We start from the raw sequence: 13,332 nt of genomic DNA, 5'->3' as shown, positions 1-13,332 counted from the left end.
TCTCAGCTCCTGTCCTGTCTTCTTATGGCAGCACCACCTTTAACACTGGCTACTACTACTGCTAGAAGGAAACATCAACAGGGGTGCTTGCTTAGCCATAGAAGGATTGATGACAGGAGATGGCATTCCTACTTTCTAGCACAGTGCCTCGAACCTACAAAGCAATCAATCTTTGATCGAGAGATTTGTGCTTCAGAGCAGAAACCAGAATTCTAGTAACTGGGAATGCTCCCCACTCATAAGTTTAAAATCAGCATAGAGCTTACAGAGTTTCTTTAGTTTAATATTTCAGTGCTCTCTGACCAGTAATCCTTGGAAACACACCTATGGTTAAAGCAAAGTTGGATTTATTCTTTGTTGCACCAAGGCAGAACACACATCATGTGAAATTAAAGAGTATCTCAGTAAGAAGATGTAAGGATCTACAGAATTTGGGCTTGTGTCAAGTGATTTTGAGGAAGGTTCAGAGAAGCAGGGCTTTACTCTGAATCAGATGATGTCAGGACAAGGGAATAATTCTATGACTGAGTACATTAATGAATCTTATCTAGAAGAATGGAGTGAGGCTAGAACTATAATTGATAAAACAGTAGCAGTCACCCAAATTAGTTGGAAAAGACAGATGTTTAGTATGTTTATGGTTTGCACAGTAACAGTGTTTATGTCTGTGCTTAGACAAGTGGTCTCGTTTTTTGTTTCCCCTCATCACAGTCATAGAGTGACCTTGTGTGATGTTGGTGTTCTAAGAAATTGATTATGCTCAATAGGAAAGTATCATGGCATAGCTTCAACTGACAGGCCAACTCCTAACAGCATTGAGGCTTAGTTGTCAGACCAGTTTCCTGATCCAGAGGTTTGTTTTCTTAGTGCCCCTTCCCCAAAATTTTGAGTCAGAGGAAAAGTTAGCCCATGGGATGTTAATACATTATATTCAGATTTCTTTTCTTTTTACTATTGCTGAGATTCTGCTGAGTCGGAAAATGGGCTGTAGTTGGACTAGGGTTAATCTCTCCTCATACTCCTGTTGTAGGATAAGTTATTGAATCATATGCTATGACAATGACTGTGTAGTAACATTTAGTACTCTGGACAGGGTACAGTGAACAACTGCAAAAAAAAAGCAGTTACCAGAAACAAAATGCTTATTCATATTCGTTGTAAGTCTGGAAGCCAGAGGCCCAGGTTATAAAACCCTGGCAGTGAAAACAAAAGCCCAGAATAACCCAGCTGATTCTGTTTTAGGTTTTATCTTTTAGCCATGTTCTACTACCCTGAAGGGTAACCGATGCAGGAATAAGTATTGCTAAACACAAACTCCCCTGTGGCTAGCTATGAGAAAATCAAGGCCTATACGACTGTCCATAAAAACTCAGGCTAATGTATTCAAATTTAATTGGTTGAGCTTCTAAAGTAGAAGTTCGGTCATTTATAATGTCTGCTAAGGTCATGGGAAATGCCGGGCTGGATGAATCACAAACTGGAATCAAGATTGTTCAGAGAAATATCAGTAACCCCAGATATCATCCTAATGGCAGAAAGTGAAGAGGAACTAAAGAGCCTCTTGATGAAGGTTAAAGAGGAAAGTAAAAAAGCTGGCTTGCTTAAAACTCAACATTCAAAAAACGAAGATCATGGCATCTGGTCCCATCACTTCATGGCAAATAGATAGGGAAACAATGTAAACAGTGACAGCTTTTCATTTTCTTGGGCTCCAAAATCACTGTGGACAGTGACTATAGCCATGAAATTAAATGACGCTTGCTGCTTGGAAGAAAAGCTATGACCAACCTAGACAGCATAGTAAAAGGCAGAGACATCACTTTGATGAAAAAAGGTCTATCTAGTCAAAGCTACGGTTTTTCCAGTAGTCATGTATGGATGTGAGAGTTGGACCATAAAGAAGGCTGAGCGCTGAAGAATTGATGCTTTTGAATTACGATGCTGGAGAAGACTCCTGAGTCCCTTGGACAGCAAGGAGATCCAACCAGCCAATCCTAAAGGAAATCAGTCCTGAATATTCATTAAAAGGACTGATGCTGAAGCTGAAGCTCTAACACTTTGGCCAACTTATGTGAAAAGCTGATTCATTGGAAGAGACCCTGATGCTGGGAAAGATTGAGGGCAGGAGGAGAAGGGGGCAACAGAGGTTGAGATGGCTGGATGGCATCACTGACTCAATGGACATGATGAGTCTGAACAAACTCCGGGAGTTAGTGAAGGACAGGGAAGCCTGGAGTGCTACAGTTCATGTGGTCGCAAAGAGTTGGACATGACTTTTCAGTCGCCAAGTCTTAATAACAAAGTCAGAGAGAAATGTTTGCAGCATCTTTTTCAGTTGTATTAATCTTGTTGTGGGAATTTCATTCACTGAGGACATACACAGAGAAAGTCAGCTTTCCCTCCTGGGAGTTCTCCCAAGTTGTCTGTGAATCTCTGCTTGCCTCATTTGCTTGGTTTCTGGGTATCTTTCTCAGGGAAATATGAGCCACTGGAGACCTGACCATTTTAAGCATCTGAAAACCTTTAACAATTAGATTCAATACACAGGGTAAGTTAGTAGGAGTGTATAAGCCTGACATTCACGTAAGAAGCAGTACTCGAGTAGGGGTACAGACTATACTGGGAGTACAAGTATTATTAAGTGTATCGGGAGCAAGCCAGTAGTTTGTCCCTCAAGATGGGCAGATTTCTTGGTTAAGTAAAATAGGTTTCTGCAAAGTGGGCTCCAGTAGTTCTGAAGAGAACAAACTGACTATTGGAGCAAGGATAGCCCCAATATTAGTTGCTATTCCTGAAAAGCTAGGTTTTTCTAATAAGGTTGTAATACCCTTAAAAGCCTGACAGGTTACAGTACCTGGGGTCGCAAAGAGCTGGACATGACTGAACAATCTTCACCCTCAGAGAAACATTTTGTTGAGGTGTGGATCTAGGTCTGATTTTTACAAGATTGAAGTTTGGGATTAATTACATGAGAAAAGCTTAAGAACCAGAAGGGGCCTATTGAAGAAAATCTACACTATGAAGTGCTTAAAAGTGCAGCTACTGAATTTTGTCAATAGCCAGTTTAATTAAGAGCATAGCTATGGTTTGAGAAATATATACAAGTATTGCTTTTCTTAAGCAGCAGAAAAGTACAGGGAGTCAAAAGTAAAAAGATGCAGATAAGGTAGATCATATTGAGAAATCATTTTGTTAGTTGTCAAAGTACAGTAATAGGCAAGATTAGTGGTAGGGTGAAGGATGCTGAAGAATCAGAAGAGTAATCTTGTTTTGTTGTCATGGGCACAAGCTGTACACTTCTGTAATCAGCAGCCTCTGGAGAATTCCCAAGAATCTTCAGTTTGAGGTCTTCTAATGGAATGGATGTACTGTAGTCAGGAAAAAATGATGCTTATATTTTTGGCTGGGAAACATGGACCCAAGATCAATGCCTTGGAATTTCACTGCTGGTCCACTTGTTAGCTGTACCTAATCAGGTCTTTTCCATTGAGGTTCAAGGGAAGTTTTCTTCTGATATTTTTTCAGAAAGATCAAATTTCCAGGTTTCAGATCATGCAAAAGTTACTTAGCTGGATGCTTTGGAAATGCAGATTCTACCTATTGTTGATAAAGCAGGAATTATTATGTGGGCCCCTGGAGCAATTAGTCATATCAGATTGTATCAAGGTAGAATTTAGTATTGAAAGTAGTTCCTAAATACAGGAGGCAGCCTATCCTTAATTCAGAAGGAGATACATATATCCTGCTGCTAAGTCACTTCAGTCGTGTCCGACTCTGTGCGGCAGCCCACCAGGCTCCTCCGTCCCTGGGATTCTCCAGGCAAGAATACAGGAGTGGGTTGCCATTTCCTTCTCCAATGCATGAAAGTGAAAAGTGAAAGTGAAGTCGCTCAGTCATGCCCAACTCTTAGCGACCCCATGGACTGCAGCCTAGAGAGGTTCATGTTATTGCTATCAAGGTAAATAGAAGTTCTTTGGGCCTTGGAAGTTTGAAGATTTCTGAAAGATTTGATAATTAGTTTTATAATTCCACTAGTTCTCTTTATTTTTCCTGACATTTGTGGATGATAAGGACAGTGGGGTTTCTAGGTAAATGGTAAAGTTTTACAGAATTACTTAATAACAGATTCAACAAAATGTGTGATCCTGTTACTGGAGAGGTACATCGAGATTTCTCAAGTCAAAATATAAAATAAAGCAATTTTCCCCCTATCATTAAAGCCATAGCTCTCGAGCAAGAAAAAGCCCGAACCCACCATAAGAAGAATTGTACTTATATGTACTCAAAGTTCATTTAGAGGTGTTCCTAGGAGTCCTGAGGCTTTGGGCCTCCATATTCTATCTTTATGGTTTTCCCAGGATTGTGTCATTGGCAGATAGGACCTTCATTCTTGGCAAAGCCCCTAAATTATGCCACCACTGTCGGTTGTGCCCTGCCCCTTTCCCTCCTGTTACAACACCGTGAAGAATTTTTGCTGGACTTCACTTTGTGTCTGTCTCCTTAGATAACAACAAGGGATCTCAAGACTCTTTAATTTCCCATTCATTTTATAGGCGTTCTTGAGGGATAGGGAAATCTTTGTTTTTAAAGCATTTAAAAATCATTGACTAACCCCCAAACATCATCTTTCAGGATTTGGAATAGCTCAACTGGAATTCCATCACCTCCACTAGCTTTGTTCATAGTGATGCTTTCTAAGGGCCACTTGACTTCACATTCCAGGATGTCTGGCTCTAGGTCAGTGATCACACCATCGTGATTATCTGGGTCGTGAAGATCTTTTTTGTACAGTTCTTCTGTGTATTCTTGCCATCTCTTCTTAATATCTTCTGCTTCGGTTAGGTCCATACCATTTCTGTTCTTTATCGAGCCCATCTTTGCATGAAATATTCCTTTGGTATCTCTGATTTTCTTGAAGAGATCCCTAGTGTTTCCCATTCTGTTGTTTTCCTCTATTTCTTTGCATTGATCACTGAAGAAGGCTTTCTTATCTCTTCTTGCTATTCTTTGGAACTCTGCATTCAGATGTTTATATCTTTCCTTTTCTCCTTTGCTTTTCGCTTCTCTTCTTTTCACAGCTATTTGTAAGGCCTCCCCAGACAGCCATTTTGCTTTTTTGCATTTCTTTTCCATGGGGATGGTCTTGATCCCTGTCTCCTGTACAATGTCACGAACCTCATTCCATAGTTCATCAGGCACTCTATATATCAGATCTAGGCCCTTAAATCTATTTCTCACTTCCACTGTATAATCATAAGGGATTTGATTTAGGTCATACCTGAATGGTCTAGTGGTTTTCCCTACTTTCTTCAATTTAAGTCTGAATTTGGCAATAAGGAGTTCATGGTCTGAGCCACAGTCAGCTCCTGGTCTTGTTTTTGTTGACTGTATAGAGCTTCTCCATCTTTGGCTGCAAAGAATATAATCAATCTGATTTCGGTGTTGACCATCTGGTGATGTCCATGTGTAGAGTCTTCTCTTGTGTTGTTGGAAGAGGGTGTTTGTTATGACCAGTGCATTTTCTTGGCAAAACTCTTTTAGTCTTTGCCCTGCTTCATTCGGTATTCCAAGCCCCAATTTGCCTGTTACTCCAGGTGTTCCTTGACTTCCTACTTTTGCATTCCAGTCCCCTATAATGAAAAGGACATCTTTTTTGGGTGTTAGTTCTAAAAGGTCTTGTAGGTCTTCATAGAACCGTTCAACTTCAGCTTCTTCAGCGTTAGTGGTTGGGGCATAGACTTGGATCACTATGATATTGAATGGTTTGCCTTGGAAACGAACAGAGATCATTCTGTCATTTTTGAGATTGCATCCAAGTACTGCATTTTGGACTCTTTTGTTGACCATGATGGCCACTCCATTTCTTATGAGGGATTCCTGCCTGCAGTAGTAGATATAATGGTCATCTGAGTTAAATTCACCCATTCCAGTCCATTTCAGTTCGCTGATTCCTAGAATGTCGACATTCACTCTTGCCATCTCTTGTTTGACCACTTCCAATTTGCCTTGATTCATGGACCTGACATTCCAGGTTCCTATGCAATATTGCTCTTTACAGCATCGGACCTTGCTTCTATCACCAGTCACATCCGCAGCTGGGTATTGTTTTTGCTTTGGCTCCATCCCTTCATTCTTTCTGGAGTTATTTCTCCACTGATCTCCAGTAGCATATTGGGCACCTACTGACCTGGGGAGTTTCTCTTTAAGTATCCTATCATTTTGCCTTCTCATACTGTTCATGGGGTTCTCAAGGCAAGAATACTGAAGTGGTTTGCCATTCCCTTCTCCAGTGGACCACATTCTGTCAGATCTCTCCACCATGACCCGCCCATCTTGGGTTGCCCCACGGGCATGGCTTAGTTTCATTGAGTTAGACAAGGCTGTGGTCCTAGTGTGATTAGATTGACTAGTTTTCTGTGAGTATGGTTTCAGTGTGTCTGCCCTCTGATGCCCTCTTGCAACACCTACCGTCTTACTTGGGTTTCTCTTACCTTGGGCGTGGGGTATCTCTTCATGGCTGCTCCAGCAAAGCCCAGCCATTGATGCTTTTGAACTGTGGTATTGGAGAAGACTCTTGCGAGTCCCTTGGACTGCAAGGAGATCCAACCAGTCCATTCTGAAGGAGATCAGCCCTGAGATTTCTTTGGAAGGAATGATGCTAAAGCTGAAACTCCAGTACTTTGGCCACCTCATGCGAAGAGTTGACTCATTGGAAAAGACTCTGATGCTGGGAGGGATTGGGGGCAGGAGGAGAAGGGGACGACAGAGGATGAGATGGCTGGATGGCATCACTGACTCGATGGACGTGAGTCTGAGTGAACTCCGGGAGTTGGTGATGGACAGGGAGGCCTGGCGTGCTGCGATTCATGGAGTCGCAAAGAGTCGGACACGACTGAGCGACTGATCTGATCTGAACCCACAAACATATATATTATCAGTATAAATATTTCTACTTTATTCTTTATTAGCTGTAGGTCTGGGCAAAGGCAATTACTGGACTTACAGAAGACCTGGGATGGCATTGCCAGCCACTTATAAGGTAGGAGACTTTGGCCAAGTTATTCTTCTCAGCCTTAGATTCTTCAAATACAAAATGGTTATAACACTTGTCTCACAAATCTGTAAGCATTTACTGTTACTATTCAGTAGTCAACAAATAATACCTACCACTACCCCTTCACAAGTTATTTCCCTTAATTATCACAACCATCCTATACAAGGGCCTATTACCCTCATTTCAAAGAGGGTTAGTCTCACTGCTGTTAAAGGCCATGTTAGGATTCAAGCTCCCATCTTTCTGATACCAAAGTCCAGTTCTTACTTAACCCCTCTATTGCCTCTGACACTTTTCCGCTGTTGGGTTCAAGTGCCCATAATACATTGAAAACTTTGAAAAATTTATAATTTGCAGGTTTGATTATTTTGGGTTTGTCCCAGAGTCTGATTGCCCCTCGGGGCAGGGGAAAATTCAGTTTTGGCTCGGCCCAGCCGAGGACTAAATTCTTCCCTATTCCGACAGGAGCCCTGTCTGGGTTTATTGTGAGCTTACAGTACTGTGAGCGAGACCCCAGCCCGTGACGTGGACTAGGCGTCGGCTTAGCCGGCCCGCCGCTCAGCGCCGCGGGCCTTCCCGCCGGCCCCTTCGGGGCGTCCTTAGCAACGCGCGCTCACTCCCTGCCCCGCCCTGTCCTCCCAACACCCAGCCCCGCGCAAGGCGTCGGCGGTCTTTGCGCCTGCGCGCAGCCAAAACCGCCAGTCGTTTCTTTTCCCCTCCCTTCCCTCTCCCCTCCCCTCTCCTCCTCCTCCTCTACCTCCTAGAGCGAGACGCCAATATGGAGCCCGAGGACCTACCATGGCCCGGCGAGCTCGAGGAGGAGGAGGAGGAGGAGGAGGGGGCGGAGAACTTGGACGAGGACGAGGTGGTGATGGTGGAGGAGATGGAGGAAGAGGAGAGACGGGAGCCGGAGGCGGATTTTAACTATGAGAGCCAGCGTCGAGAGAGTACGGACGAGGAGGACGACGAGGAGGCCAAAGCCTGGCTGCAAGCGCACCCCGGCGCCACTTTGCCTCAGGCGTCTCTCCAGAGGCACCGCTATTCGGAGAGCGAGCTGACCAGCCCCGGGAAGGTGAGCTGGCCGGGGAGAGGTATGGGCCGCCGTCGGGCGGGTGGTCCCTGAGCGCTTTGCCTGTTCCCTGCCGTCTGTCTCCTGCTCGCCGCCCGTCACGGTGCCTGACAATAGTACGTGTGCTTTTAAAGGCTTGTAGGGGCCTTGTCGCTTCCTGGGCCCCGACTCTTGCCGAGTACTCCAAGTCTCCCGTCCTTTCTGGCAAAGATCTCTCTTGTTCCCCCGCCCCAGGCCCCGGGCTTTTTGAATTACACCAGGGGTTCAGAGGAGTCAGTATTGTGGCTTCAGAAACGCTGTTGGGAGGAGGTGGGGCTTATCCCCTGAGGGAGAGGAAAAGAGCGGTGTAGGAAAGGAGAGAATGGTTGCCCAGGGACTCGCTTGTTGTGGAGACGAGATTATCTGCCTGAAGGGCGGGACTCCGCTTGAGAGAGCAGTGTGGGTTCTGTACGACAGTTAGTTCAATCGCCCAGTCGTGTCCGACTCTTTGCGACCCCATGGACTGCTGCACGCTTCCCTGTCCATCACCAACTCCCGGAGCTTGCTCAAACTCATGTCCATTGAGTCAGTGATGCTATCCAACCATCTCATCCTCTGTCGTCCCCTTCTCCTGCGTTCAGTCTTTCCCAGTATCAGGGTCTTTTCTAAGGAGTCAGTACTTCGCATCAGGTGGCCCAAGTATTGGAGCTTCAGCATCAGTCCTTCCAATGAATATTTAGGACTGATCTCCTTTAGGATGGACTGGTTGGATCTCCTTGCAGTCCAAGGGACTCTCAAGAGTCTTCTTCAACACCACAGTTCAAAAGCATCAATCCTTCGGCGCTCAGCTTTCTTTATAGCCCAACTCTCACATCTATACATGACTACTGGAAAAACCATAGCTTTGAGTAGACGGACCTTTTTTCGCCAAAGTGATGTCTCTGCCTTTTACTGTGCTGTCTAGGTTGATCATAGCTTTTTTTCCAAGGAGCAAGCGTCTTTTAATTTCATGGCTGCAATCATCATCTGCAGTGATTTTGAAACCCAAGAAAATAAAGTCTGTCACTGTTTTCATTGTTTCCGCATTCAGTAAGCTACCTGAATAGTAATCTCTAGTGGTTTCTGGCCAATTGTGCTTCTTCAGCTTCTTTGTAGCCTTAAAGGGGTCCCTAGCAGGTAGGAGGGGCTTCGAAATACAGGAGGTTTATTATGCTGCAGCTCCCACCAGTCTGGAAAACTAGAAAGAGCTGATTTTTTGGCTGGCTCCTGAAGGTCATTTTGAAAATAACTGCATTTAATTGATTATTTTTCAGGGAGAAAGGAAAGATATACAATTCGGATATCTAGTCATCAGACATTAAGTTTCTATTCTTTGAGAGGAATATTGTGGGGACAAAAAGAAGTCTAGGGTTTATTGTTCAAGACTGCTCCTTAGATAAGGTGTCACCTGGGTAGAGTGAAACAAGATGCAACGATTGAAAAGACAGAGAAAAGACTATATAGACCTGTGCTGTTCAATACAGTAGTCATAGCAATGTCTGACTCTTTACATCTTAATTTGTTAAAATCAAATGAAATTAAAAATTCAGTGCCTCTGTTGTACCAACCACTTTTCAAGTGCTCGGTAGCCAAGCTTGATTAGTGGCTGTGTAATTGGACAGTGCAGATGTAGAATAATTTCATCATTACAGAAAGTTCTACTGGACATTATTGCTGTAGGCTGTTGATCATTAAAGAATAATAGTTGTTTTGCTTGGTAAATATTCCTGTCGGTACTCAATGCATTGAGCATGTATTGAGCATTCATCATGGGCCACACATTATGCTTTATGCTATGGAATTTTGATGAACGGAAATATTTGTTTTTTCTTTTTTTCTAGCTTATGCACTTTAAAGAGAGAGGCAGACAAAATTCAGTTGGTCGAAGAAAGAAAAGTAAAAATGGTATGTCCTAACGTGCTTTGAAAACATTTAGTAAGGGAATCTGTTTTGTTAGTGAAGTTGGGGAAAGCTTCTCTGAGGAAGTTATGACAAGCTGAGGTCTGAAGACAGATCACAATTAAAGAGAAAAGAAGCTTTCCAGCTGAGGGAAAGGCACATGGAAAGGTACTGTAGGTAAGAGAGTATGGCGTTTTCAAGGAACCAGGAGCCAATAAGTGTTGATTACAGATTTCAAGGCTTTCTGTTCTATGTCAAGGATTTGAAAGCTTTATCCGTGGAAGTCATTGAAATGTTTTTAAACAAAGAAATATAGGATAAGATTTGTGTTTCAGGAAGATCACTTTGTAGCAGAGCAGAGAACAGCTTTGATGGCTGGGTGGGGAGCAGCAATAATGTCAAGGATGCTGATTAATTAGGTCATTGCAGTATTGCCGGGAACTGATGATATTTTGGAATAGGGACATGTTGGTGGATATAGAAAAGTAGACTGATTCAAGAGGAATTTAAGAAGTAAAATAATCACAGTGGTGCACTAATTTTACATTATTATTACACTAATAATGGGTTAGATGTGGAACACGAGGGCAAGGAGGTGTCAGGTTATTGGATAAATGGTTGTGCCAAATATTGAAAAATGGCCAAGTTTATGGTAGAAGTGGTGGCCATGGAGTAGGGTGATGAGATGGTTGGGATGGGTGTTAAGATTATGGGTTTGGCTTTGGAGATCAGAGGAGGGATCTGGGCTAGACATTTCAAATTGTAAGTTATCTATATACATATGGACCAGAACTAAAGCCATACTTGTGGATAAGGTCTCGTAACTTTAATTTTGTTCTATGACTTCTTGTTTGAATAACTGTTAATATTTAAATTTAATATTCCTTGAAGATTTTAATTAAGCCCTTTTACTTCTTTACAGCCAATGTGACAAGATGATTATTTTGTTTAGCAGTGATCTATCTGTGTAATAGAAGATACTGCTTTTTAGAGCCCGAGGATTTTTTCCATAGAGGGTGTTTTTTTTTTTTTTTTTTTTTGAGAGAAGGATATTCTCTTGTTTACCTTGGAGGGTTTATGAAGGTGTGGGTGATGTGCTGTATTAAAGGTAGTTTTAAAATAATATAAAGTGTATTAAGATAATTTTTTTGCTCACTAATATATTAAGATTTATTTACTAATATATTAAGATTTACTGGCATAAATTGGAAAAATGTTTAAAGGAGAGACTTCTATATTTCTTGCTAGAAATTTATGAACTATAAGTTTTTGAAGATGAGTTTGTTGTGTAGTATTTAATTCAGTGTCTTCAAAGGATGGGGCTTCCCAGGTGACTCAGTAGTAAAGAATCCACCCGCCAAGCAGGAGATTGGATTGGGACGATCCCGTGAAGAAGGAAATAGCAACCCACTCCAGTATTCTTGCCTGGGAAATTCCATGGACAGAGGAGCCCGGTAGGCTACAGTCCATGGGGTTGCAAAGAATCAGATATGATATAGTGACTAAACAGCAGCAGCATTCAAAGGAAGAGACCAAATGATGGGAGACATTAATTTCATTCAGGATAGCCTCAAGTTAAATGACAAAATTGTACTATTTGATTCACTCTCATATGTCTCTGACAATAAGGATGTTCTAGTGGTGATTTGTAAGGTACTGATTAAGTTTGCAACTCCAATTAATGACACTGAGCTAAGGTATGGAACTGTTTTAAGTTCAGTACAAAATGTGACCTGCCTTACAACCAAGTCTTAAAAAAAAAAAATCATTTATTTTTAGCTGAGCTGGGTCTTTGTTGCTGTGGGAGGGCTTTCTCTAGCTGTGGTGAGTGAGGGCTAATCTTCATTGTGGCGCACTGGCTTCTCATGGCAGCGGCTTTTCTTACTGTGGAGGACAGGCTCAGAGTTGGGGGGCTTCAGTAGTTGTGAGCACTGGCTTAGTTGCCTCTCAGCCTATGGGATCTTCCGGGACCAGGAATTGAACTCATGTACCTGGCATTGGCAAGCAGATTCTTAACCACTGGACCACCAGGGAAGTCCCACAACCAAGTCTTTTTAAGAGTTCAGGGAAGTGAGTGATTCAGAGCCTTTACTTTGTTGGTCTTATGCCAGGCCAGTCCTACAGACCATTCAACATGAACCGTTTCAGACATCTCTGCTTTGTAATTCCTAAACCTAAATTTCTGAACTGTGCTAGGGAAAATAATTCAGTTCTGTGAATTGGTATCATAGAAGTTCTTGGTCTTCAACTTTTTTTGTTTTTAGTTTTATTATTTATTTACAGTAGTCTTTTCTCCCAACTATATTGAGATACAATTGACATGAAGCACTTATAAGTTTAAGGTATATAGCATGGTTTGACTTACATACATCATAAAATAATTATCACAAGTCGTCATCTCATATGGCTTAGAAACATGCGTAGAAAATAATTCTTTCCTGGTGATGAGAACTCAGGGTTTACTGTCAGCAGTGTCCATATCTAGCGCACAGCAGCGTTAATTTATTTGTCATGTTGTGCCTTATATACCTAGTACTTATTTATCTTCTTATTGGAAGTTTGTACCTTTTGACCACTTGGTCTCCAACTTTTAACTGGATCATCAAGAGTTCTTAGAAATATTTTTATGTTTCCTTCTTCAGATTCTTCTGCATTTTCACCCTTATCCTCTGGCCTTCATCTAGTGTTCAGCATTCTCCTGTCAGCAGGTTATCATTTCTTAGGAGAGACACTTAGGCCTGAACTCCTTCACCTTCCTAGTCCCCATCTCCAAATTTATCTACACTGTACAACTCTTAATCTTTTTTTTTTTTGCCTATTAGTACAGATTTTGTTCAAACTTTCTTGAGCTTGGGGATGAAAGCTGTCAGTTAGAATGTGTTTCTCTCTTAAGGAAGTGCTGGATTTTATCTTTAGATATTTGATAAATGATAATAGTTTTAAGTTATATTGTTTTCTTGACTTTTTTGGTCAAATTTGAAATCAGAATTATGATGTTTTTATGTGAGGTACTGGTAAGATTTTTTAATGTCTTGGAACAGTTTAAGTAATATAAGACTTTCTTGCATGTTGGAAAAATAATAACTTGTGAAGCTACTGTGCCTATGGATTCCTTTTAGGGTTATAATTTGTATATACTGTCTCACTTTTTTTGGGTTGAAACTCTTAGTTGCTCAGTTGTGTCTGGCTCTTTGCACCTCCGGGCTCCTCTGTCCATGGGATTGCTATTCCCTTCTCCAGGGGATCTTCCTGACCCAGGGATCGAACCTGGGTCTCTGGCATTGCAGGCAGA

General features: G+C 42.1%; 1 protein-coding gene across 6 annotated transcripts in view; it reads left to right on the top strand.

Moving 5' to 3' along the window:
• The first annotated feature begins 7,747 nt into the window (after positions 1-7,747).
• ALMS1 (ALMS1 centrosome and basal body associated protein) overlaps positions 7,748-13,332 on the top strand; it is a 189,094-nt gene continuing 183,509 nt past the window's right edge. For 3 of the 6 annotated variants that reach the window (XM_055539646.1, XM_055539645.1, XM_055539644.1), the window contains exon 1: positions 7,751-8,126. In XM_055539646.1, the coding sequence (XP_055395621.1) occupies positions 7,833-8,126 (294 nt within the window). In that variant the 5' untranslated portion in view covers positions 7,751-7,832. Of the gene's footprint in view, positions 8,127-13,332 lie in introns of all 6 variants that reach the window. The other 3 variants (XM_055539649.1, XM_055539648.1, XM_055539647.1) reach the window with 2 other exon arrangements.

Source organism: Bubalus kerabau, chromosome 11 (genome assembly GCF_029407905.1).
Source record: "Bubalus kerabau isolate K-KA32 ecotype Philippines breed swamp buffalo chromosome 11, PCC_UOA_SB_1v2, whole genome shotgun sequence".
Taxonomy (NCBI): Eukaryota; Metazoa; Chordata; class Mammalia; order Artiodactyla; family Bovidae; genus Bubalus; species Bubalus kerabau.
Note: the sequence above shows the minus strand (reverse complement) of the source record. Positions and strands in the feature narration are given on the sequence as shown.